The 22,828-nt window shown below is 42.4% G+C and overlaps 5 protein-coding genes across 5 annotated transcripts; 3 read left to right on the top strand and 2 right to left on the bottom strand.

Annotated features, from left to right (window-relative positions):
* Positions 1-449: 449 nt before the first annotated feature.
* On the bottom strand, positions 450-1,294 carry LOC112895912. The gene is made up of 2 exons (XM_025963916.1): positions 1,189-1,294; positions 450-1,101 (listed from the first exon to the last, which is right to left on the bottom strand). The coding sequence occupies exons 1-2, from the start codon at positions 1,225-1,227 to the stop codon at positions 481-483; spliced, it is 660 nt and encodes a 219-aa protein (XP_025819701.1). The 5' UTR covers positions 1,228-1,294; the 3' UTR covers positions 450-480.
* Positions 1,295-1,694: 400 nt separating this feature from the next.
* On the bottom strand, positions 1,695-3,112 carry LOC112895941. Its single transcript, XM_025963952.1, has 3 exons — positions 2,606-3,112; positions 2,289-2,514; positions 1,695-2,208 (listed from the first exon to the last, which is right to left on the bottom strand). Exons 1-3 carry the CDS (start codon positions 3,065-3,067, stop codon positions 1,766-1,768), a joined length of 1,131 nt encoding a protein of 376 aa, XP_025819737.1. The 5' UTR covers positions 3,068-3,112; the 3' UTR covers positions 1,695-1,765.
* Positions 3,113-5,479: 2,367 nt separating this feature from the next.
* On the top strand, positions 5,480-10,954 carry LOC112895491 (NEDD8-activating enzyme E1 catalytic subunit). The gene is made up of 9 exons (XM_025963442.1): positions 5,480-5,711; positions 5,806-5,969; positions 6,424-6,626; positions 7,182-7,414; positions 7,532-7,594; positions 7,673-7,729; positions 8,574-8,695; positions 9,950-10,067; positions 10,532-10,954. The coding sequence occupies exons 1-9, from the start codon at positions 5,592-5,594 to the stop codon at positions 10,814-10,816; spliced, it is 1,365 nt and encodes a 454-aa protein (XP_025819227.1). The 5' UTR covers positions 5,480-5,591; the 3' UTR covers positions 10,817-10,954.
* Positions 10,955-16,562: 5,608 nt separating this feature from the next.
* LOC112893845 lies at positions 16,563-18,849 on the top strand. Its single transcript, XM_025961355.1, has 3 exons — positions 16,563-16,855; positions 16,984-17,036; positions 18,371-18,849. The coding sequence occupies exons 1-3, from the start codon at positions 16,765-16,767 to the stop codon at positions 18,488-18,490; spliced, it is 264 nt and encodes an 87-aa protein (XP_025817140.1). The 5' UTR covers positions 16,563-16,764; the 3' UTR covers positions 18,491-18,849.
* A 1,214-nt stretch (positions 18,850-20,063) lies between these two features.
* LOC112894270 (hydroxyproline O-arabinosyltransferase 3-like) lies at positions 20,064-22,828 on the top strand. The gene is made up of 8 exons (XM_025961919.1): positions 20,064-20,633; positions 20,973-21,040; positions 21,255-21,456; positions 21,627-21,724; positions 21,829-21,898; positions 21,988-22,059; positions 22,202-22,315; positions 22,472-22,828. Exons 1-8 carry the CDS (start codon positions 20,199-20,201, stop codon positions 22,535-22,537), a joined length of 1,125 nt encoding a protein of 374 aa, XP_025817704.1. The 5' UTR covers positions 20,064-20,198; the 3' UTR covers positions 22,538-22,828.

Here is a 22,828-nt window from a genome sequence, read left to right on the forward strand (position 1 = left end):
GATACAAAAAAAGGGCCAAACGCGTCCGAAAATTAGTTCAGACAAGTGCCAAAGATGATGTTTGTTGCAAGCTCACCATAGATGCAAAGCTCAAATAAACAAGAGCTGCCAAACATTAACTAGCAGCTGTATCAAATACCATATAAGTTGGATACTAACGTAGCACTGTCGACAAAAGATCGTACCATTAGCAAAAGTACGTGAGCACCACCATACTATCATCATCTTAGTTCTACAGAAACATGAGCAGCACCATACTACCATCATTTTAGTGCTACAGAAACTACATGTGAGCATCACCATATATCTTCAAAAGAAGTGCCGCCATTGACACCATCCACCTTTAGTTAATTCTTGAATGAGTCTACAAATGCAAAATAGCTCATTTTAGCAAAGTGCAAACAATGAAAGTAATTATGTATGAACTGAAACATATATCACCTGGCACTTAAACAAAATAGCAGTCAAGCACATAGGGAATTACAGCCCCGAATCACTGAGAAATTTGAATACCCATGATTGAAATGTCATCTCAGCTGAACCGGATAGAAAACCACGCATACCCTTTTGATCCTTATGTGCTAGAAAAGTTCCCACCATAAGCTTTTGATCGGTAGTTAATGTCATATTTTCAAGCCTTTGCCACAAGATAGCATCAGAATTAGGCATATGTGGTGGAGCCGGTGCCGGCTTCTTGAGTTCTTGTTGAAGGGTCACCAAAGTAGTTGCAATCGTATCCCCTATTTTTGACAACCGACTTTTCGGTCTCACATCTCTCTTGGCTGGTTTACCCTCAGCTCTAGGACGCTTCATTCCAGAGCTAGATGAACTACCATCGCCAGTTTGGGATAAAAAGCTAGTTTGCTCATTTGTAGGAGAAGGCAAAGTGTCAGAATCATCACCTAGATCATCTTGAGGTTGAGCATAATTTGAAAAGTCATTGCATATGTCATCATTCAAGTCATTGTCTTCATCTTGTGTGTCATTCATGCAATTAGCGGCATCCATAGCAAGAGAACCGTCTGCATTGCTGTTACGGAACAATTCTTGCATTTCATTATAGAATTTGATAGGCTTAGAAAGGAGCCTTCTTACTCTAACCTGCACAAAGTAACATATTACTTAGTTGTCCAAATTACATAAAAACAGTCAAATATTAACAAAAATACATTGACAAATAGAGAGCACCTGTAGATTTGCCTTGTCTGATTCAGAGATAATTACCATAGACCTTGTTGCATCAAAAGTGTTACCACTCTTAGCTAAGGCTGATGCAACAAACTTCCAATTTTCCTTGTAGTGTCTCAGATGTCTCTCAACTTGGATAGCACTTACCCCCATATTGAATTGTCTATTCAATGCTTCTGCACACTTGAAGTGGTGCTGTTTTTTAAGCTTGAAACCAGCATGTTGATCCTTTATGAACTCAATGAACCAACCAAACATAAACTTGGTTTGATCATCATCCCAAGTGATGGTCCTCTCACGAGCGGAGCCATCACCTTCAACCTTTTCTTTCTCTTTTCCTTTAACCATATCTGAATACACCGCAATGCAACAAAACAAGATCTGAATACAGCCGCTTTATATAGCTAATCAATAGCAAATGCAACCATCAAATACAAGTACACAAGTACACAGGGTCTGAATACACCATCCAATACAAGTAAATAGGTCTGCATGCAACCACACACGTCCAAATACAAACACACAATACAAGTACATAGATCCGAATACAAGCGCACATTTGTTGGGCTCAAATGCATCAATTTCGATCCCATTCATCCCACATTTGTTGGGCTAACTGATCGCGCATATTTGCCCACAGCTGGTTGTCTATATTCATATCACCATGGGAACGGTTGCTCCTTGGAAGAGTTGCAAACCATGTCTCATCATCGTAGACATAAATATCAGGACCCTCGTCTAATATAAGGTTATGCAAAGTGCAGCAAGCTAATACTATCTTTACTTGAGTTTTAAGAGGAAAAAATGGCTGACTTGTTAGTATCTTAAATCTGTTTTTGAGTGTGCCAAATGACCGCTCAACAGTTGTCCTAAGGGAGGAGTGACGAAGATTGAACAATTCCCTTGGATTCTCTGGTCGCCTAGTCCCCTGAAACTCCTTAAGATGGTACCGAACACCTCGATACGGAGGTAATATACCAGGTCTAGCAGCGTAACCAGCATCAGCTAGAAAATAGTGACCTACAATTGGATTTAGCTAAAGTTAGGTAATATTTTTTTAAGGCAAAACACTAGGCATCACTTATGACTTTACTAAATACCTTCTGGAATTTTTAATCCTGAGGGGCGTGACAATGCATCTTGTAGCACATAGGAATCATGAGCTGATCCTTCCCATCCAGCCAAGACATATGTGAACCTAAGATCAAAGTCCACGGCAGCTAACACATTTTGTGTTGGATAGTGTTTTCTACCTCTAAACCTATCTTGCATATATAGAGGAACCGATGCTGGGATATGAGTGCCATCCAGAGCCCCTATACATTTCTAGGAAAAATAAAAAAAAGGTTATTCTATTAGTACGTACTACAAATTAACGAATATAAGATTAAATTCTAATTACATATGTATATGTTACCTTAAAGTATGGGTGAAATCTTCCTGGGCTGTTGGATATTTTTGGATGTGTCTCGGTGGTTCTCATGGTAATGACGTCGCGGGACAGAATGCATAGAGCATCTACAACAGCATTGAAGTATCTACTAACTGTCTCTCCAGAACGCAAAAATTCAAAGGCCACCGACCTATTTGTCCATCTATGGCCAACAAACTTCATAAACATAGCAAGCTGCTCTTCAATAGAGACGTGCATACTATCTTGTAACAACCCACGAGACCTTAAATGGTCACATATCCTATGAAAAACGGCTTTACGCATTCGCAACTCACTAATACAATTAGCCTCGGTCCCATTATACAAACGGTTGAGACGCCTTTCCCTTTCTAAATCTCTTTCTAGTAAAGAACCATATTTGATGTACCTCCTCGACAATCTATTTTCTTGCAACTTGTACCATAACATAACAACGCAGATTGCCATGCAAATAAGAATCCTTCTTCTTCGAATTTCATGATAATAGCAATACTCAAGATACAGCATTTTTTCACCCATCTATACAAGTTATAAACTAATTAGAATGCATACAACTCATGCTTATACAAGTAGTGGAAAGAAAATATACCTTGCAGAAGTTCCAATAGATTGTCCTGCTCAATAATCCCTGCTCAGTAATCACTGGAAAAAAGGTAAAAGCCACAAAATTAGTGAAGCAATTTGGAACAAATCCATGGAGGTACTGCACGGCGGCCCTGCCTGCCGCCGCCGCCCCTGGCAGCGGCCCCTCTGGCCGCAGCCCAGGCCATGGCCGAGCCCCGCGGCGCCTCTGGCCGCAGCCCACGCCGTGGCCGAGCCCCGCGGCGCCCCTGGCCGCAGCCCACGGCGCGCCCCTGGCCGCCGCCCACGTCGCGCCCCTGACCGACGCCCACGGCGCCCACGGCGCGCCCCGGCCGGCGCCCACGGCGCGCCCACAGCGCCCCCCGGCCGGCGCCCACGGCGCCCACGGCGCGCCCCCGGCCGGCGCCCACGGCGCGCCCCGACCGCCGCCCACGGCGCCCCCCGGCCCCCGCCCACGGCGCGCCCCCGGCCCCCGCCCACGGCGCGCCCCCGGCCGGCCGCCCACGGCGCCCCCGGCCACCGCCCCCGGCCGCCGCCCACGGCGCGCCCCCCGGCCGGCGCCCACGGCGCGCCCCGACCGCCGCCCACGGCGCCCCCCGGCCCCCGCCCACGGCGCGCCCCCGGTCGGCCGCCCACGGCGCGCCCCCGGCCGCCGCCCACAGCGCCCCCCCGGCCCGCCGCCACGGATCCGCGACCTCCCTGCCCCGGGATGTACCTGGAGGTGAGGGGCGACGTACCTGGAGGAGCTCCGGCGACGGCAGGGAGAGGGGAGTGCGGCGCGACGCAGGGAGATGGGGGAGTGCGGCGCTCGAAACGAGCGCCGAAGGTTAGGCGTTTTTCTGTGAGGCGAAGGGGTGCCGGCCTGCCTAACTTCTGCGGCGCGCCTACGGTTAGCTGCGAAACAAACAGGTGCCTAACGAGGTGTGGCATGCCTAACGTTAGGCTGCGGCGAGTTAGGCGTCGAACCAAACAGGCCCTTGGTACTTTGGTTAGGTTCGGCACGTTTGGGCAGGGCAACCGATCATCAACGATCTTCTAATCATCTCAACGTGGAACTCATGGAGTCGCAGACTGTATCCCACAAATATAACAAATATATTGCTCAGATTTTTAAAACAGGAATTTTAATAATAAAACTAAAATACCAAAAAATAGAGGCACATCAAAATTTAAGGTTCAGTGGATTACTGTAACATTGAGCATCTCCATTGATGTGTTAGAAGATGTTATTTTTGCTACAAAATAATTTATAGTTTCTTTTTTATATAAACACGGATGCTCACATGTACATATATATGTTCACCTCTATAAGTACACATACGCAATATTGTTCATATTACTGCCTCTAAAATATTGAGCTTGCAGATCTCAAAATTAATGAAATCATCATAGCCGTCCCGCTGTCGATGGCCATGTTATCTACCACTGAAATAATAGCACCAACTAAAATCTGAAATAAATTCAAAAAGGTGCAAGTATCCTTACCAAATCGAGATCTCAAACCACGATGGATAAGGTCCAGCACAAGAAGCCTTACAAGTAGCTCAATTTACGATATACTTTAACTAAATTGATGCAACATTTTTACTACTTATTTTTTATGCTAATGCTTGAAGCTCTTAAAACGTACACCACTTCATCTCACCCCCAATTATTAATAATAAATAAAAATGAAATTTTGATTAAATTTTTAATTTAAAATATAGTTGAGATTAAAATTATTTATGATCCTACTGCGCAAGTTAAAAAGTACTCCTCCGTTACAATTTTTTCAAATCATAGTTTGTTTTAGCTTTTTAGATATATATAGATAGTGTATATCTAGGTATTATAAAAAACTACGAATTTAGAAAAGTTAAACGATCTAAAATTGGAATGAGTAGAATTAGGAGTACAAGATTAAGATTTTATTGTAGATTAAAGTTACTCGTTCTTTCTAGAATTGCTATTTGAGTATGAATTACCAACCATTTGAAACTAAAATTACTTCAACATCGATTTATTAGATGTTTGAACTTGTGAAAAAAGATTTTTGAATCCTTGGCAAAAAGGAGTTCTGAATTTGTTGGAACTGATGATGGGAGATATATGCCCGCTAAGCATCTTCCGGATCATGAACCTGAGATTGGGTTACTCAATTCGGGTTGCGTTTTGATCGGAGAAACCGGAAGAGACACAAACGCAGCCGCCGAGCTTGCACCTCAGCCGTCTGTTCAGGCGCATCAATTATCCCGGCCGTCCACGCCAAGGCCCTGGGTTTTTCCCGTCCTTCCTCTTCTTCTTTCCGCCGCACCCATCGCAAGATTCACGGCCCGCTCCTCCCTTATTCCTCGTCGTCCCCTCCCGCTCCGAGAGCTCGAGGGCTAGCCAAACCCAGCGCGCCGCAGCGATGGCCTCCCCAGACGCGGAGCAGGCGGCGCCGACGGAGCCCGCGCGGTGGCGCGACCTGGACATGCTCCTCTCCCGCCCCGGGAACCTCGTCGCGGCATCCTTCGACCCTAGCCCCACCGTGCGTGGCCTGGCCCTCCGCCGCCGAGTCCTCCGCTTTTTTCTCGTGTTCTACTCGTAGGTGGCTGATTTCATCGGTTGATCCGTGCGCGCAGCTCCGGGACCTGCTGGGGAGCCTCGTGGAGGTGCTGGTGGTGGGCGCGGGCGGGCTCGGCTGCGAGCTCCTCAAGGACCTCGCCCTCTCCGGCTTCAAGAAGCTGCACGTCATCGACATGGACACCATCGACGTCTCCAACCTCAACCGCCAGTTCCTCTTCAGGTCCGTACGGGCGTTGCGCCCACCCGTTCCTCATTGTGCCTCCGCGAGTGGATTGCCAATTGTTGATTGTTAGGGTCTATGGAAATTTTGCTACATGACTCAAACTGCAGGTTTGCGGAAAGACGCGAAAAAAAAACTGATCTTTGCTTCAGGACACTATAAATTTGTGTGTATTTGCACCTAGACCCGATTTAGTGTCCTCCAGCTTATGTTTAAAATTTTCATCTAGCCCAGAAGACACTAAATTGTCTAAGTGAGTTGGGAAAGAAAAGGTCTTTGTTCGCTCTAGGTTCAGCTCGAATCTAAAATTTCGCTTGGTCACATTAAGCTGATGCCTGACTTGACTACAGCCGCAACTATTCGTTGCTTTCATGTTATCTTTCCTTTTTTATATGTATAAATTTACTTGTCATCTTTCATTGTCTTAATGGGAGCTGGATGCCCTCTTGTACAGAGTTCAAGATGTGGGGAAGCCCAAGGCTGAAGTGGCGGCGAATAGGGTTATGGAGAGAGTTAGTGGGGTGAACATTGTGCCTCATTTTTGCAGGATCGAAGATAAAGAGATCGAGTTCTACAGTCAGTTTCACATAATTGTCCTCGGTCTGGATTCAATTGAAGCTCGAAGCTATATCAATTCCGTGGCATGTGGCTTCTTGGGTATGTTTTTCCATGTCACATTTTATTTAGATATTTATTCTGTGACATAGGAAAATAGGCTTTAAAAGGAGACTGCAGACCTGGGTCTACAACATGTCCTTGTTCCTTGTTAGAATTGTGTCTATGACATTCCGCCTGGGGAATTGCAGTAAACTCGTTTGCTGTATATGAATTAATATTAACAAAGTTCGAAAAAAAGTGTGATAGAGATTAATGGCAATCACTTTTGTTCTGCCTTCACTTTAACCCATAAACAATCACCTGTCTAACATTTCAAGCTGCTTATAGTTGTTTAAAAATGTTATTCTCGTGCTAAGTGATAATTAAGATGCTGTGCAGATAAACTCAAGGTTTTAGTTATGAGTTCACTTGTTTGTCCTCAGTGCAGATTATATCTGCCCATTATTGTTGATTGTGACCTTTGTAATATTGTTCGTTTACGTTTTCGCTTCTCATTTGATCAGAGCTTGCTATGTTGTTTCTTACAATGTATAAATCAAAATATTTTATGCATGCGTAGCATAATGATGCACCATATATTCATTTGCACCGCAGAGTATGACTCAAATGACAATCCACTCGAGGAGACAGTCAAACCTATGGTAGATGGTGGAACTGAAGGCTTTAAGGGTCATGCAAGGGTCATAATACCTGGAACAACACCTTGCTTCGAATGCAATATATGGCTTTTTCCTCCCCAGGTCAAGTTCCCCTTATGTACCCTCGCCGAGACACCAAGAACTGCAGCTCACTGCATTGAGTATGCTCATTTGATCAAATGGGATGAGGTACTATTCTTTTCTCCACATGACTTCTCCTTCAGAACCCAACCCAACCCACCCCTTCCCCCCCACCCCCACCCCACCACCACCCAACACTGCTAACAATTAAATTTACTTTTGTAGGTTCATCCTGGAAAACCTTTTGATGCTGATGATGCAGAGCATATGCAGTGGATTTATTCAGAGGTATCTATGCTGCAATGTCATGTAGTTTATTTTGTCAGTAGTGAGCTTGTCAATCATTTGACATATATACTTATACAGGCTTTGAAGAGAGCAGAGCTTTTCGGTATTTCTGGTGTTACATATTCTTTAACTCAGGTTTGTTTTTTTTTCTATTGACCAAGCATTACCTACGATTTAGTCTATGATCTCAAAATCTTTGCTTCTCCAATAGAATGTGTTTGTCGATTTGGCAATGATGGACAAGGTCTCGTCCAACTGTTTTTTATTTTTTTCTTGGAGTCATAATTCATGACATTTAATCTTTATTGAACGTACAGATGTTAAACAATCCAACCTTGTTTTGCAAAGAAAAAAAGTTCTATTAAATTTTATGTTGAAAGAGGCTAGCAATGCAGGGCTGGGTATGTAAGAAAATTCCACTCTTGAACTTACTGTCTATGGATGCTTGAGTGGTATAAAAAGCCAAGGACTGAGAATAAGAACTGTTCCAAATTAGGGGCATAGCTTCTCTAAGTTCCGTTAAGTCATGGATTTACTTATGTTTCAAATAATTTTAAGTTTAGTTTGGTAATAACTGGTTAACTGCATGTGCTCTACCCTGATTTTGAATGAAGTCTCTACTGATTATCAGTTTATCTTTGGTTGTGCTATCACATTTGTGTTTCTCTGTTGCTTTGTGCACAAATAAACAGTTAATTAGGGCTTTGGTTGTTATGTCCATGGAATCACAAATTCAAATTTGATATTGGCACAGAAATAATAATCCTTTCCATGGTTACTAGTATCTGGAATCCTACTCTTTATTTTATCAGTTGCATACTTTTGCCAATTTTCTTCTATATTTATTATGTCTGTTAGTTTGAATTCTCCATTAATTGGGCAGCAGAACTCAGCTTTTAATGTGATTCATAGTTGTCTACTTCTTGAAAGGTCTAGGACAGTGACATTCATTGTACTGGCTATGTTTTATGAATTTCAGGGAGTTGTCAAGAATATAATCCCAGCCATTGCTTCAACGAATGCAATTATATCTGCTGCTTGTGCATTGGAAGCCTTCAAGCTTATTTCTGGGTGCAGCAAAAATGTCTCAAATTACCTCACGTGAGTTTCATTGCTTCAGAACTTGTTCTTACTGAAAAAATTGGTTTCCTCAGGTTTAAGGACTAAATGAGTTTTTTAAATATATCTTGAGAAATGTTGTTTTTTTCTATCTTTTAACCAAATCTAGTGCTACCTGAAAACTTAACTAACTGCACAATCTTGGTTCTCCAAACGATTTTTTGACATTGCATATCAGGCCATTAAGGAATACTAGTATCCTACATGTTAGCTTTTGGAATTTTTTATTGATAAACGCTTGTATATTTTTATTTAATAAACACTTTTTACAACACTTTTAATTTGGGCAATAAGCTGATAGAGCCATTCAATATAATTCCAATTACATGTGGCGATAAATAGTGCACATGCAAATTTTCAAAGAAGCAATGGTCCTTAACTAGATAGATGTATTATCCGACAGATTATCGATCTTCAATAATCTGGTTGCACATGTTCTGATACCTCAGCATTACATTAAACACCAATCTGTGAGCTAAATTGAAATAAATTCGACATGAAGTTTAAATGGGAAAAGAACCGACAAGAAAAGGTTCAAATGAGCAACAAAATACATGGATTTAAATGAACTTTAAATTTCGTCTTGGATGCTATAAAATAATCAAATCCCATTGTAACCGTTTTGTCAACCTATGATGCTGCGTATATGCTACTACTCAACGCTACAGTCTGCATGCCGATGACGGGACTTGGACAGAACTGATCAAATACATGCAAGCTCGTGCAACCTGTGAATGCATGTAGAATCTGAGCTCTATGCGGATTGTAGCGTTGAGTAGTGGGATGAGAATTGAGTAGTTAACTTGGACACTTAGGTGCTACATCTTCAGTGTTGTTGAGGCTTTGATATTTAATTGGTCTGGGGGCTGTCAGAGTCAATGGAATAATGTCAAGGATGAAACTGCATTCAGACATTTCAACCGGTGTCACAGTACGTCGAGTGTTTTTTGTAACCAAAGCTAATGTATATTTGATGAATTTGTGGCGTGTTCTTGTGTTTAAAGAACTCGAGTGATTCCAGATTCCCTAGGCTGAGAGAGGAATAAGTTTAAAGTAATTCAGCTTCAGGGTAGAGGTCTTAATATAAGTCGGTCTGTGGTGCTGAGTTTTTCCCATTGCCACTCTATGTATGCTTAATACTTGACCCAATTCTGAATTCGATGCATTTCTTAATAGGGCTACAGAAATGCAACGCAGCTCAGTTTGTGAATGAGTGGTTATTTTGTGTATTTACAGGTACAACGGTCTGGAAGGAACTCATATTAAAGTAACTGAGTTTGTCAGAGACAAAGATTGCCTTGTATGTGGGCCTGGTACCCTTATTGAGATGGATACATCATCTACTCTTGCGGAGGTGAGAATTGCAAACCCATCTCAGCAGAGGAAAATTCTGATTGTCGGAGCAATTTTCGTTTCCCAGGATTGCCTTACTAAAATTCCTGCATATTTGGTCCCACGGCATTTGTGTATGTTAGTCTGTTTTAGATTGATTCATATACTTCTAGTACATGTTATGGATGAAGTTGTGAAAAGGGCATATATATGAAATGTTTAAAGTATGAAAAGGTACAGTTCTATCTAGATTGCATACACACACACACACGCCTTGTACTGTTTTGTGATCATATAACAACCACAATCAATATGACAATCACATGGCTGGGTCCTGAAAATGATCATAGCTGGCTTATACTGTTTGCTAATTTAGCATGCCTTGTTATTTTTTTTCTTAAGGGCAACTCTACAGTTTCCCGTACATTTATGCAAACCTTTCTCCGTTACCACTTTATTTACCAGCCGTTTGATCTAATGTGGCAGTTCATCAAGATGCTCGAGGAGCACCCCAAGCTGCGGATATCAAAGGCTAGCGTGACGCACGAAGGCAACAACCTGTACATGCAGTCACCAGAGGTGCTGGAGCAGATGACGCGGCCAAACCTGAGCCTCCCCATGTTCGAGCTCCTCAAGGAGGTCCCGTACGCGACAGTCCACGCCACGGGCATGGCGGAGAACAACGGGAAGAAAGTGTCCTCGCTGAGGAAGCTGCGCGTCGCCTTCAAGGGCGTCGGAGCCTCGAAGATGGACACGGCCGAGAGCTCGTAGGCCTCCCGAGGTAGATGAGAACACTTTTGAGACGATCAAAGTTAAGTACATTTTGATCGAAATTGAGATGTACGCTTGATGATTACTTTGTCTAAGAAGAAGAAAATAGGCGCTCGGTACAAATTTGTTGTTGAGAAATGAGTCATGCGCCACGCTACTGTTACAGCCTAAGAGCAACAACAACCCAGCTCACCTCTCTACGTCTGTTCCTGGTTTTCGAGAGTGAGCTTGCGAGATGTTCGACCGTTCGTACTTGGACCAGCTTGTCCACCGCCGCCCCCCCCCCTCCCCCCCGGCGCCGCGGCGCCTGGGAGAATTCAGAAAGCAGCACCGTTTCCAAGTGGGGTTCAGAGAACACCATCCAAAATCAGCTATTTCACGAAACAGCACTCAAACCACTATATCTAGTCATGAAACAGCAATCAGGGTGTGTTTGATTTAGCTGTGGGTTGTAAAAAAACTGCTGTGAACTATCTGTTGTATAAAAGCTGCTGTGAGCTGATAGCTGTGAAAAAGCTGAAAGTCGCTTGGTTCACCCTGCTTTGAGAAAGCTGCTGTAATACCTTTAAAACCCTGATATACTATATTTATACTCAAAATAATCGCAGTATATAGATTGTTCGGTTTACATGACTTGTCAATGACTAATTTGAAGTTTAAATAAAATAACTAAGATATGAGACATACCTCTATGCTACTTATTGACTAACCAAACCATCAGCTATCATCTCACGGATACTGTTCATGTTAACCTCGTTATGTCCCTCTACCTCATCACCTTGTTGTGCTGCTGCTGCTGCTGCTGCTGCTGCTGTTGCATGTGCCGCTCGAGACATGTACTCCTCATTTGCATCACATCTATCAAACTCTTTATCGCTCAAATGGCTATCATGAATGAAATTGTACAATGCAATACAAGCTATGATGATTTTTGCTTGTTTTCGAGTTGAGAAACGTGGTATAGCTTTTAATATACGTCATTTTTGCTTTAGAACTCCAAATGATGGCTCAATTACATTACGAAGGGACGAGTGCAAGTAGTTGAATATCTCGTACTTTCCTTGCGGTGGACGACCACAACGATGATGAAATTCCGGTAGATGGTATGTGCTCCCCTTGAAAGGAGCAAGATATCCAATTTTGTTGGGATAGCCAGAGTCCACAAGATAATACTTATCTATAATAAAAATATAATTAGTATTAATATAGAAAGTGTTATCTATAAAAGAAAATTTTCTCATATTTGTACCTTTTGGTGGGATAGGAAAGGAATCAAAATTTGACAATGCATGATTAAGGATTCTTGTGTCATGTGCTGAACCCGGCCATCCGGCAACCGCAAATGTGAATCTCATATCAAAGTCACATATTGCAAGTATGTTCTGTGATGTATATCCATATCGACATGTGTGGTTAACCACCTCATCATTGGGAACTACGACCTGGATATGAGAACCATCTATAGCACCAATAGCACCTTTGAAATGAGGCCAAAAACGATCTTCTCTGAGCTTTTCATGTTCAGTGCTAAATGTTGGATCCTTAGGTTTGATGTTTTCTTTCCCCAACTTACACAAACATTTGAGAACCTCATTGAACTTTATATGAACGGTCCATGTTGATCGTACAAACCTGTTCTTAGCTTGTGAAAATGATTGGGGGACCTCCAACAATCCATAGAAACATTGCCAATGACTCTATTGATGTAACATTATGAGTGGATTTCATATCATATGAAGAGACCAATAAATCATGAAGTGCCATAAAAACATCAGGGCTCATCCGAAACATCTTATAAAAATATCTTGGGCGATTGAAGCACCTCATAACCCATTGATATCCAGTTTCTGGAGCATCTTTATCTCTGTATTCAACTTCGTGCAAATATCGCTCATGGTACAGACTGCCCAAATTTCCAAGAACTGCAGCATGATGTGATAGTTCAGATAGTTGAGATACAAATAGTAGAGACTGCTGCTTTTTTTTGTTAAGTCTTCCATGCTTGCATCCATCTAAACAGAAAGTGAAAAATACATAAGAGATATATATTGTTACACATGATATTGATGGTTTAAAGAAAATAGTGGTTTAAAGCAAATAGTGGTACAGAACCTGATGGTTCAAATCAACTAATGGTTCAAATCAACTAATGGTTTAAAGTAAAGAATAGCTCACAACATAATTATTAAAAGAAAATAATAGTTCAGATGTCTTCATGCAGCCTTCTTCGTCTCTTTCTCGTGCTCTCTCTCAATAAAATTATATCTGTCTTCATTCGTTTCAAGTAAGAAAAGGATCTGCCTAAATTCCGGCTTCATGATCAACAACGTAGCTGTGTGCATCATAGAAGTTTTTTCTTGCACACCACACTCCTTGACCAACTTCATAGCGTGTGCAATAGTAGGGACAGGGCTGGATGGATGAGCTGATGATGCTTCAACATTTGAGCTGATCTTGTCAGCTACACTATCAATTTTCAGACACGTATTCTTTTACATTCTAAAAAATGGATTTTTCTCCTTATTGTCTTCAGCTGCTCCGCATGTTTGTTTGCGCTTCTTTCCGGCTGCTTTTGGTTTCTTCAAAGCAGACAGCTTGATTGCAGAACTATCATCATCTTTTTGTGCAACCTCTAACACATCGTCACTTGAGGAATCATCAGAGGAAATATCTCCCGGACAGAACGCAGTAGCTCCAGTGATATGCACCTTATCAAACAAGAAATGCAAATCATCAAGGTATTTTGGACCAGTTTCCAAAATTTCACATGATTGCACTTCACACCTCTGTCACTGTTGTTGCATCTCTGAAAAAAAATGCAAGGTTCAGTCAAACATATTATGAGTGCATTTTGTATTATACTGAAATAACATCTTATCTTATCTCAAAGTGTTCATTCCACCATATATCCGAGCAATCAACCGTTTGATTTGCCTCATTCCATCCAAGACCAGTGGCAGCATTCTTCAATTCCATGAACTGTGTGTAATCTTTTTTTCAAATTGTCCAATTTATTCTCCAATTGTGTCTTTACTAATTTCACTCCACACCTTGCTAAAAATTTTTCCTCCATATTCTTCCAACCATTTCTAGTGAAACAACCTCCAGGCCTATTCCCAGCTAAAATCTCCTTACAGCAATCAAGTGCTTCACATTTGCATTGTCCCAAACTGCTTTCTCAGCCATACTTTAGTAAAGATAAATAATAGTTGCATTAGAAGGTACAAATATTATTTTTCTAGCTTCATCAGTGCACTATATAACTTTACTAGAAAAATAGAGTTCATCATCCAAGCATTAGCAGACAAACAGATGACATGGACAATTTTCGGAAAACTTAAGAACAAACACTGGGAATCATACATTGGCGCATGCTATGCTACTATATATTTTATGAAAATAAGATCACGTCTTTGTTTCTATCACATAAATAGAAAATTTCATGCACCATTTAAATATTAGAACCTGAGGATTTTCAGTATTGAAACTATCTATTTAAGATACAAAACTTAGTTTTATAAGTCTTTAACCTAATATCACTAGACGATGACGAGCATTTGTGTTGCTTCTGTGCTTGTTCTGCTGTTAGGATGTTTCCATATTCTGGAACCTTGTCCAAATTATTAGAGAATAACACATTGTACCTCAATCTCATTACTATTGTGGTCTTACTGGTTGTCAAATCAATGGAAGCGTATTATTTCTGATCGGCGAGGCAAAGAGAAAAAGAAACAGGAATTGACGGAGAGGGAAGATAAAGAAGACATGAACCTTGCTAAATCCGTCGAGGGGCGGTGCCGCGCCGGGGGGCGGGGCCGCGCGGGGGGGGGGGGGGGGGGGGGAGGGCCGCGCCGGGGGCGGGGGGCGTGGCTGCGCCGGGGGGCGGGGCGGCGCCGGGGGGAGGGGTGGGGCGGCGCCGGGGGGGGGGGGTGCGCCGCCGGGGGAAGGGGCGGCACCGGGGGGAGCTTTTGGTCGTGCGTGAGGTGGAGAAGGGGAAAATAACGAAGGGGAGAAGAAAAGAAACGAATCGGTACTTTCGTAACGAGTGGCAGTGGGTAATTTTTGCGACTTCTGATCGTCCTAACGCAGCAAAAGCAGGTGGCCGGCTGCTTTGCGATTTGCAGTGGTGGAAGCAGGCTGCGGTGGGAAAAGCAGGCACACTTTTGACATGTTTGGTTTGGATTCTACTTTTTCACAGAACAAGTAGCCTACGGAAGCAGAACCAAATACAGTGTTTTTCACAGCAGAATCTTTTCACCCCTCTCCTGTTTTTTTTCCCCTAGTGTTTTGCAAATACCGAAAGGCCAACTTGCCCCTTTTGCTTTCCTTTGCCAGGCTGGATTTGCATGATCCAAAGAAGAGGTACCTATAGTAAGAAAATCATGTTTTGTACTCGTTTTACACTTGTACTAATGTACTATGGAAACATGGCACCTAAGTGCTCTGGAATGCATGAGCAATGTATATTTTGTGATGCAAGGAGTAATGATGTCTAAATAACTAACTTAGTTATGTATGTCATAACGTCAACCTTTCTGTATGCCTTAAGTCAAAATGGAACCTGGTAGGAGCAGCAGGGGCAATTTGGTTACTTTGTATATGGGATAAGAGCTGCAGTACTATTTAGTGCTGTTTCATAATTAGACGTTGTGGCTTGAGTGCTGTTTCGTGAAATAGCTGATTTTGGATGGTGTTCTCTGAACACCGCTTTTGGATGCTATTCTCTGAACACCGCTTGGAAAGGGTGCTGTTTTCTGAGTTCTCCCTGGCCGGAGATCAAAAAAATTTCAGAGCAGACCACAAAACCCAGTAAATGACCGATTAAGGTCTCATTTGGTTTCGGAGGGTTAAAGTTTAGATGTGTCATATTAAAGAGAATCTTACCATTTAAGAGTATTAAATAAAATCTGTTTACAAAATATTTTGCGCAGATGAGTGCTAATTCGTGAAGCGAATTTAATGAGCCTAATTAATCTATAATTTGCTACAGTGATTAATTAACCATTTTCGCTAATTATAGATTAATATACCTTATTAGATTCGTCTCGCGAATTAGCCTGGAAGTCCTGCAATTAGTTTTATAATTAAATAGACTTAATTTCATGTTCAAAATAATAAAATTCTCTTTGATGTGATAGGGCTAGAGTTTAGTTCTCCGAAACCGAACACCCCTTAAGCTATCCATGGTGAAATGGTAAGTCTCCAATTTTTATAGAGGTCCTTATTAAAATGTCCTCTTCTTGGAGCCTATTCTCCGAAGTTGTAAAGATGGATTTACTTCGTCATGTCTACTTGTCTAGCCTGGGTGACTGGGGATATTTCTTCTTTCCTCCTCCAGGATTTTTAACGTTTCCTTGCAGCTGCTTTTGTTGATCAAATGACTCCTCAAGATTTGAGACAACGATCCTTTTGTGCTCCTTAGTTAGCATGAACCATAAGTACATGTTTGAGCACATTTATGCAGATATGTATTTTATATTTGTGTTATTTTACTGTTGGACATGTGTATGTACAATTGCGTCTTTCTTTTACCTCATTCTGTTGAAATCTTCTGCGTTTTTAACTCATCTTCACCGTTACCTCAACTCAACTTAATTTCAATTAGTTAAACTTGGAAAATAAACTACATGACGCACATACCCTCGTGGGCATGTGGCTATGCCTTTTTGGAACGGCTGGGCCAACTGACATCGATTTGGGCCTCACAACGTTAACCTCATTCGTGCTCCATACCATACATCGCGGCCTTCTCCGGCCCACAGCCAGCCACACGCGCGGAGTCCCAACCCAAAGAACTGAAAACCCTAGGCGGCGGCGGCGCATACCGACCGCCATAGCAGCAGAGGCTCCAGAGCAGAGAGGCGTTAAGGCGCGAATCGTTGGTTCCAGCAGGATCCCCAGCAGCAGAAACCGACACAGACCGCGGCGTGCGACCGGAGGCGAGGGCGATGACGCAGAAGCAGACCCTGTTCAAGGGCCAGAGCAAGAAGAAGACCGTCCCTCCCAACCGCCACGGCAAGGCGCCCCACGTTCGCAAAGGTACGCGCGCCGGGATCGACTGCGGCGCCCCCATGTCCTAGATTGGGATTGGCTTTGTGTGTTTGCTCTTCATTGTTGATTTTTTCGATGGTTCGCTTGGATGATTGATTTGCTATTCGGTGCTGCAGGGAAGAGGGTCGTGAAGCCGACCAAGTTCACCAAGGACATGGACGCCGACAAGGTATATATTTTGGGAGTACGAGTGTAGCATAGCGTAGCATTAGCAAACGCTTGTGTCTGTCGAAACTTGCCTTATTCATTTACAGCACAAGATTAGTCGAATTCATTGCTATCGTTTATATTGTTCTAGTGGAACTAAGTGTTTGGATGGTTCAGTTTAATTGGGTGCTGGATATGACGGGACGACAGCTCAATTTTGTCGCCATGATTCTGTTCTATTTCTTAGCAACTAGCATGTTTTCGTCATGGCGTTGATTATTAAGAGGGTATTAAATTTTCAATCATAGGTCGATTCCTTAAGAGGGTACTAGATTTTCAATCGTGCAGAGTATAGGCCACAGAATTTTATTGAACTAGATTACTGTTTATGTTCGTGGATAGGTTTACAAATCAATCTTGTTTTGGTTGCTTCCCTTGTTTCATGTAAATATCACTTGTGATGGTATTTTGATTGAATGTCATCCAATGTTTTTGGTAGTATCATTGGTCTGAGCTTTCCAACAAAGTTGTGCGGTAATTCTGTCCTGAGTTCTTGAATGCTAGGACATACATTTTTGTCAATATAATCACATCTATTAGTATCTTGTACGCTACTCCCACTGTCATGAAATATAGATCGCCATGGGGTACATGTGCTCAACCTTTTAGGATCCAATATTTCCTGGAGTTTAGTACTAATGTACTATCATATGCCAGTACAGTAGTTAATGTGAATCCTATTATCCTGCAAGGGCCTTTGGCAATGATCTAATCTTGCAGAAATTGCTTCACTCCTTTGTTCATCAGATATGATTTAGTTTTGTTGTATTCTTTCAGTGATAAATAGCTTAAAAACTGGAATCTTGAATAAAAAATAATTTTACTATGAATTTATATTATTCTGAATTTCCTGTGAGTTCCCCCAGCCTTTTATCTGGTTAGATTCATGTACTTTTCCCTATTAACAGCATGCACCAGTCTATATATTAAATATATAATGCAAGTACAGACATGAACTCAGAAGTTACTTACTTTTTTCCATTGAATTATCTGTATTTTGTATCATGTTCGTCATTCCTTTTCTTTGTGGAAAGTCGGAAACCCAGTATTTTGCTCTGTGGGTTTTTCAATAGTGCCTTCATGTGTCGCGATTTATTATGAACCAAATTTTTTAGAACTAATTCAAATACAAACACAATTTGATATATACTGCAGCTTGCATGCCAACCCCTAAGTTTTGGTTGAAAGACACTAGTAGTGTCACGAAAGTTATGAAACATATTTAGCCTCCTGCTGCCTGTCCTTATTTCAATGTTTTGTGCTCTTAGCTCAGTCTATGAAAACTTTGCGTTGCAGGAACTCACCAAGTTCATCAACCAGTGTAATGAAATAAAGGCTGCTAATCTTGCTAGTAAAGAAGGCGGCGACCTCAACATAGTGAAGGCGGACGGTGATCAATCTAAATCAAAGAAGTAGGAAGCCAGAAGGTGACAAGAAACTGAAGATGATTGGGTGCAGTGTGATCTGTGGTAATGCCGTGTATGCTGGGTTCCTGAAGAAATTTAGTGCCATATGGCTGGGTAGAAGGGCATGTTTACTGCAAAGCTTTGTTCTGTGGTGTAACTTGCAACATGGCATCCAAGTTTTGTTCTTTAGCAGACTTTAAATCATGTTGAAACTGTTGGTATGTAATTATCCGATCAGTTGAAACATAGGAGTACATTTTTTTTGGGCCGTGGGCCAATGCGAGCGCAGTGACAGGCTGGCAGTGTAATAGTAGTACGCTGCAATCATCGCAAGCATAGTAGCTTGTTTTATGCAGGTCGTTGCCATCATGCCTTTCTCGCTTTTCGTTTTGTTCCCTACCATTTGAAGCAAATCGAGCTGTGTGCTTGCTTGCAAGCAACAAACTCATCCTGGCTGCCATACGTTTCTATAGAAGCCCATTTGACTTGCACTGCATTCTAAATTGAACTTCAGCTGTGATTCCATTTTCAATATTTTTGCGAGGTTTTTCAATGTACCTATTATGCTGTGAAAAATAAGGGAGAGAACCAAGATCATAGGTAAAATGCTGCTAAGTCCAGCTATACTTTTTGGTTGTGAGAAAGTTAATCCAACTAATGTTATTGTACTTATCGGTCAACGGATATGAAATTGAGCCTTACATGTTGCTACATGTGCCAGAACAGTGGTTTACATCACTTGGGTGGTTGATTACTTATGAAGTCGCGAATGAAGGGGTACAAATTTTCAGGAAAAGAAAAAAGAGAAACGGGTTCAAATCACCTGGTTACAATAGAGCTGTACAGAAAAGACATTGACATACTTGATGTATTTTCCTTTATACAATTGGAGAAAGAAATAACTACTTTGAAACATACCATTTTTTAAAACCACCATTTGCTTGATATTTACCAATGCGCGTCTACTAATGCTGACAATATGTATAGTAAGTCTATGCCATGGATGAAGTGACTTCATAGAAGCAAGTGCACGCAACATAGTTCGATTGCTTAGATATTACTATTTATATTTATTAGATTTATTTTATAATTTAACAACCTACTTAATTTAGTGACGTACGACGTTCGTGTCGACTGCGAGGCAGCTATAATTGATTCACTAATTTTAATATCTATATGAAAAAATTTGTAAAGTTAAAAACCAGTTTTTTCTCATATGAATGCGTGCTAGATCATTTGCAAACTTATCTCGAATAGGTAAATCGGCTCCCTGAAACCAACAAAGTCAGAGGCCATGATTTCCGAAAAGAAAAGAAAAACAATAGAGAGCGTGAGAAGGCGAGGCGCAGCCGCGCAGGCCGCTAGGCTTCGATAACGCAGCGGCGTCAAAGCTCAAGAGGGGGCGCCCGTTGACTCGACCCATTGACCAGCTGGCTTCCATGCCGGCCCCACGCCAGACTGCCTAGCACAAACGGGCCCACCTGCAAGCGAGCGTCGCCGTCGCCGTCAGCCCGTCACGCTTCGCAATTTTCTTTGAAGGATTCCACGTCATTAATTCTTGGAATTGCTGTGCTGCCATTTGTGTTAATGAATTCTTATTCCTCGCTTCCCTCCCAACCCGAACTCGCACGCCAAGAATTCTAGAATCTCCCTCCCTCTCTCTTCTGGAGAGAGAGCGAGAGAAGGGGAGAGAGAGAGGGGCCGGAGAGACTGGAGAGATGAACGCGGCGGCGCGGAAGGCCGCTGGCGGCGGTGGCGGCATGGGGCGCGCGCCGGCGCTCGTGCTGGCGCTGGTGGCGGCGGGGGCGTTCCTGATCTCCTACAACTTCTTCGCCATGCTGCTCCGCGGCGGCGGCGCCAGCGCGGCCGCGGGGGCGAGGGACCCGGTGGTGGCGATGCCGGCGTGGATGCGCGAGGCGGCGGGCCGCGAGGCGCGGCGGCGCCCGTTCCACGTGGCGCTCACGGCCACGGACGCGGCCTACAGCCGGTGGCAGTGCCGGGTCATGTACTACTGGTACAAGCGGATGCAGGCGCAGCCGGGAGGGGAGGCCATGGGCGGGTTCACGCGCGTGCTGCACTCGGGGAAGCCCGACGGGCTCATGGACGAGATCCCCACCTTCGTCGTCGACCCGCTGCCCGCCGGCAAGGACCACGTACGCAAACCGTAAACAACAAAGCCACTTCTTTCTATCTCCTTCGTCCTGTTTGTTTGTTCGCTCTTGCTCATCAACGTAGGGCAATGTGGGGCTACAGACGATTTTTATATGCATTTTTTTGATATAAAATTTGCTGCCGCCGTTCAACTTGCAGTGATAAACTGATGGTAAAAAAAACCTTTATTTTCTCGGACTATGATTTAGCAAAAAAAACTTGCTCGCAGAATAAAAGATCACGGTAGCATGCGCTCTGCAATCTGTCGGTGTCTCTTGATTCACTTGTCTGACATTTTGTCCTGATGGTCCGTACCCTGACGTTTCAATGTTCTTTTGCAGGGATATGTGGTCCTGAATAGGCCATGGGCATTTGTGCAGTGGCTTCAGAAAGCAAAAATTGAAGAAGAGTGAGTTCAGATCATCGGATGGGCCTATGTTTTTGTTTTGTTACTTTCTGCTTAGTTGCAAGTTTAACCTTCCACCCAAATCTCATGATTTAGCATCCAGCCAGGCATGACTTCAAAATAGCAAGTATTCAATAGTTTTCTTCCTCCATGCTTAAATAACAAGGATTTGTAATCTAATGTGTATATGACTGTTCTGCTTTGATGAAAATGGCAGGTACATACTAATGGCAGAACCAGATCATATATTTGTCAAACCTTTACCAAATTTGGCCAATGATAACAATCCAGCGGCATTCCCCTTCTTTTACATCACACCATCAGAACATGAAAAAATTATCAGGAAATACTATCCTAAAGAAAGAGGTCCTGTCACAGATATCGATCCTATTGGGAATTCTCCTGTAATCATTAAGAAGGTAATTTCTCATCGCAGATATAACATTGTACCTACAAGTGTCATGAATTTGATAAACTTCCATTTGATGCTTTTTTTTGGCACATTTTTTACTTTTTTTTTTGTTTGAAGTTTGCAAATTCAACAGACCTGACTTATCTGAATCTCTTATCATCTGAGGGAACCTTTTAGACAGTGCTTGAGAAGATTGCCCCAACATGGATGAATGTGTCGATACAAATGAAAGAGGATGAGGAGACAGATAAAAAATTTGGTTGGGTCTTGGAAATGTAAGAATTACCTTGTCTTGTATGCAAACTGTACAAGTTCATCTGTTTACTTGTTACTTTGTTATGATTCCAGCTTTTCCTTTTTGTTTTTCTTTGACATTAAGGTACGCATATGCTGTTGCCAGCGCATTGCATGGGGTTCAGCATATCCTTCGTAAAGACTTCATGATTCAGGTACTCCACTTGCTCAAGTTCTGATGGCCATAGTGTTATTCACTTCAAATGAAGTGTTTGAGTGACATGACGAAAAACAATAAATGCAGCCGCCGTTTGATACGAAGCTTGGGAACACATTTATCATCCATTTCACCTATGGATGTGATTATTCACTCAAGGTATTAGAATCCCAAATTGCAGGATTTCTTCTATATATCTCTTTCCTATACGAAATTACTTTGTTCTGAGTGCATATAGTAAATATGTTACTGTGCCTGTTATTCTACTGACATAAAGTATTCGACAATAATAATCTTTCAGGGTGAACTGACGTATGGAAAAATTGGTGAATGGCGATTTGACAAACGGTCATTCCAAAATGGGCCACCACCAAGGAATCTGACGTTACCCCCGCCTGGAGTCCCAGAAAGTGTGGTACGTAAATTGGAAAAATGCACAGCATATTCATTATGATACAATAAATGTATTATTAGTTGAGGTGTTTTTTATTTGCTCACCATGCCATTTTCTTGTGACTGCTCCTGTATTTGGCAAACTACTCTGGCCTTCCCTAATATTTTCTCATTGCAGGTTACGCTAGTAAAAAAGGTCAATGAAGCTAGCGCAAACCTTCCTCGCTGGGATGATGGAATATAAGCTGTGGCCGATGGCAAAATATGTCCCTTGTTTTGGGAAAATGCCAAAGTATCAGGTGCAGTCGGCCATTGGGGCTCAATCAGTTTGCACCCAAAATAGCTGCTTGCACTTGCATAGTTACATCATACGTTATAGAAGAAGATATATAATTTTCTCCTTATACAGTAGAAAAGAAAAGTAAGTTAGCACTCATAGTTTCCATTTAATTATCTTTGTAAGCGCTACTGGCTGCGGAAAATCTCAATACAAATTTTCGTGCGAGTGCGATTGTGCTTGCATTTTTTGTGAGAA

This window comes from Panicum hallii, chromosome 5, assembly GCF_002211085.1.
Source record: "Panicum hallii strain FIL2 chromosome 5, PHallii_v3.1, whole genome shotgun sequence".
Classification (NCBI taxonomy): domain Eukaryota; kingdom Viridiplantae; phylum Streptophyta; class Magnoliopsida; order Poales; family Poaceae; genus Panicum; species Panicum hallii.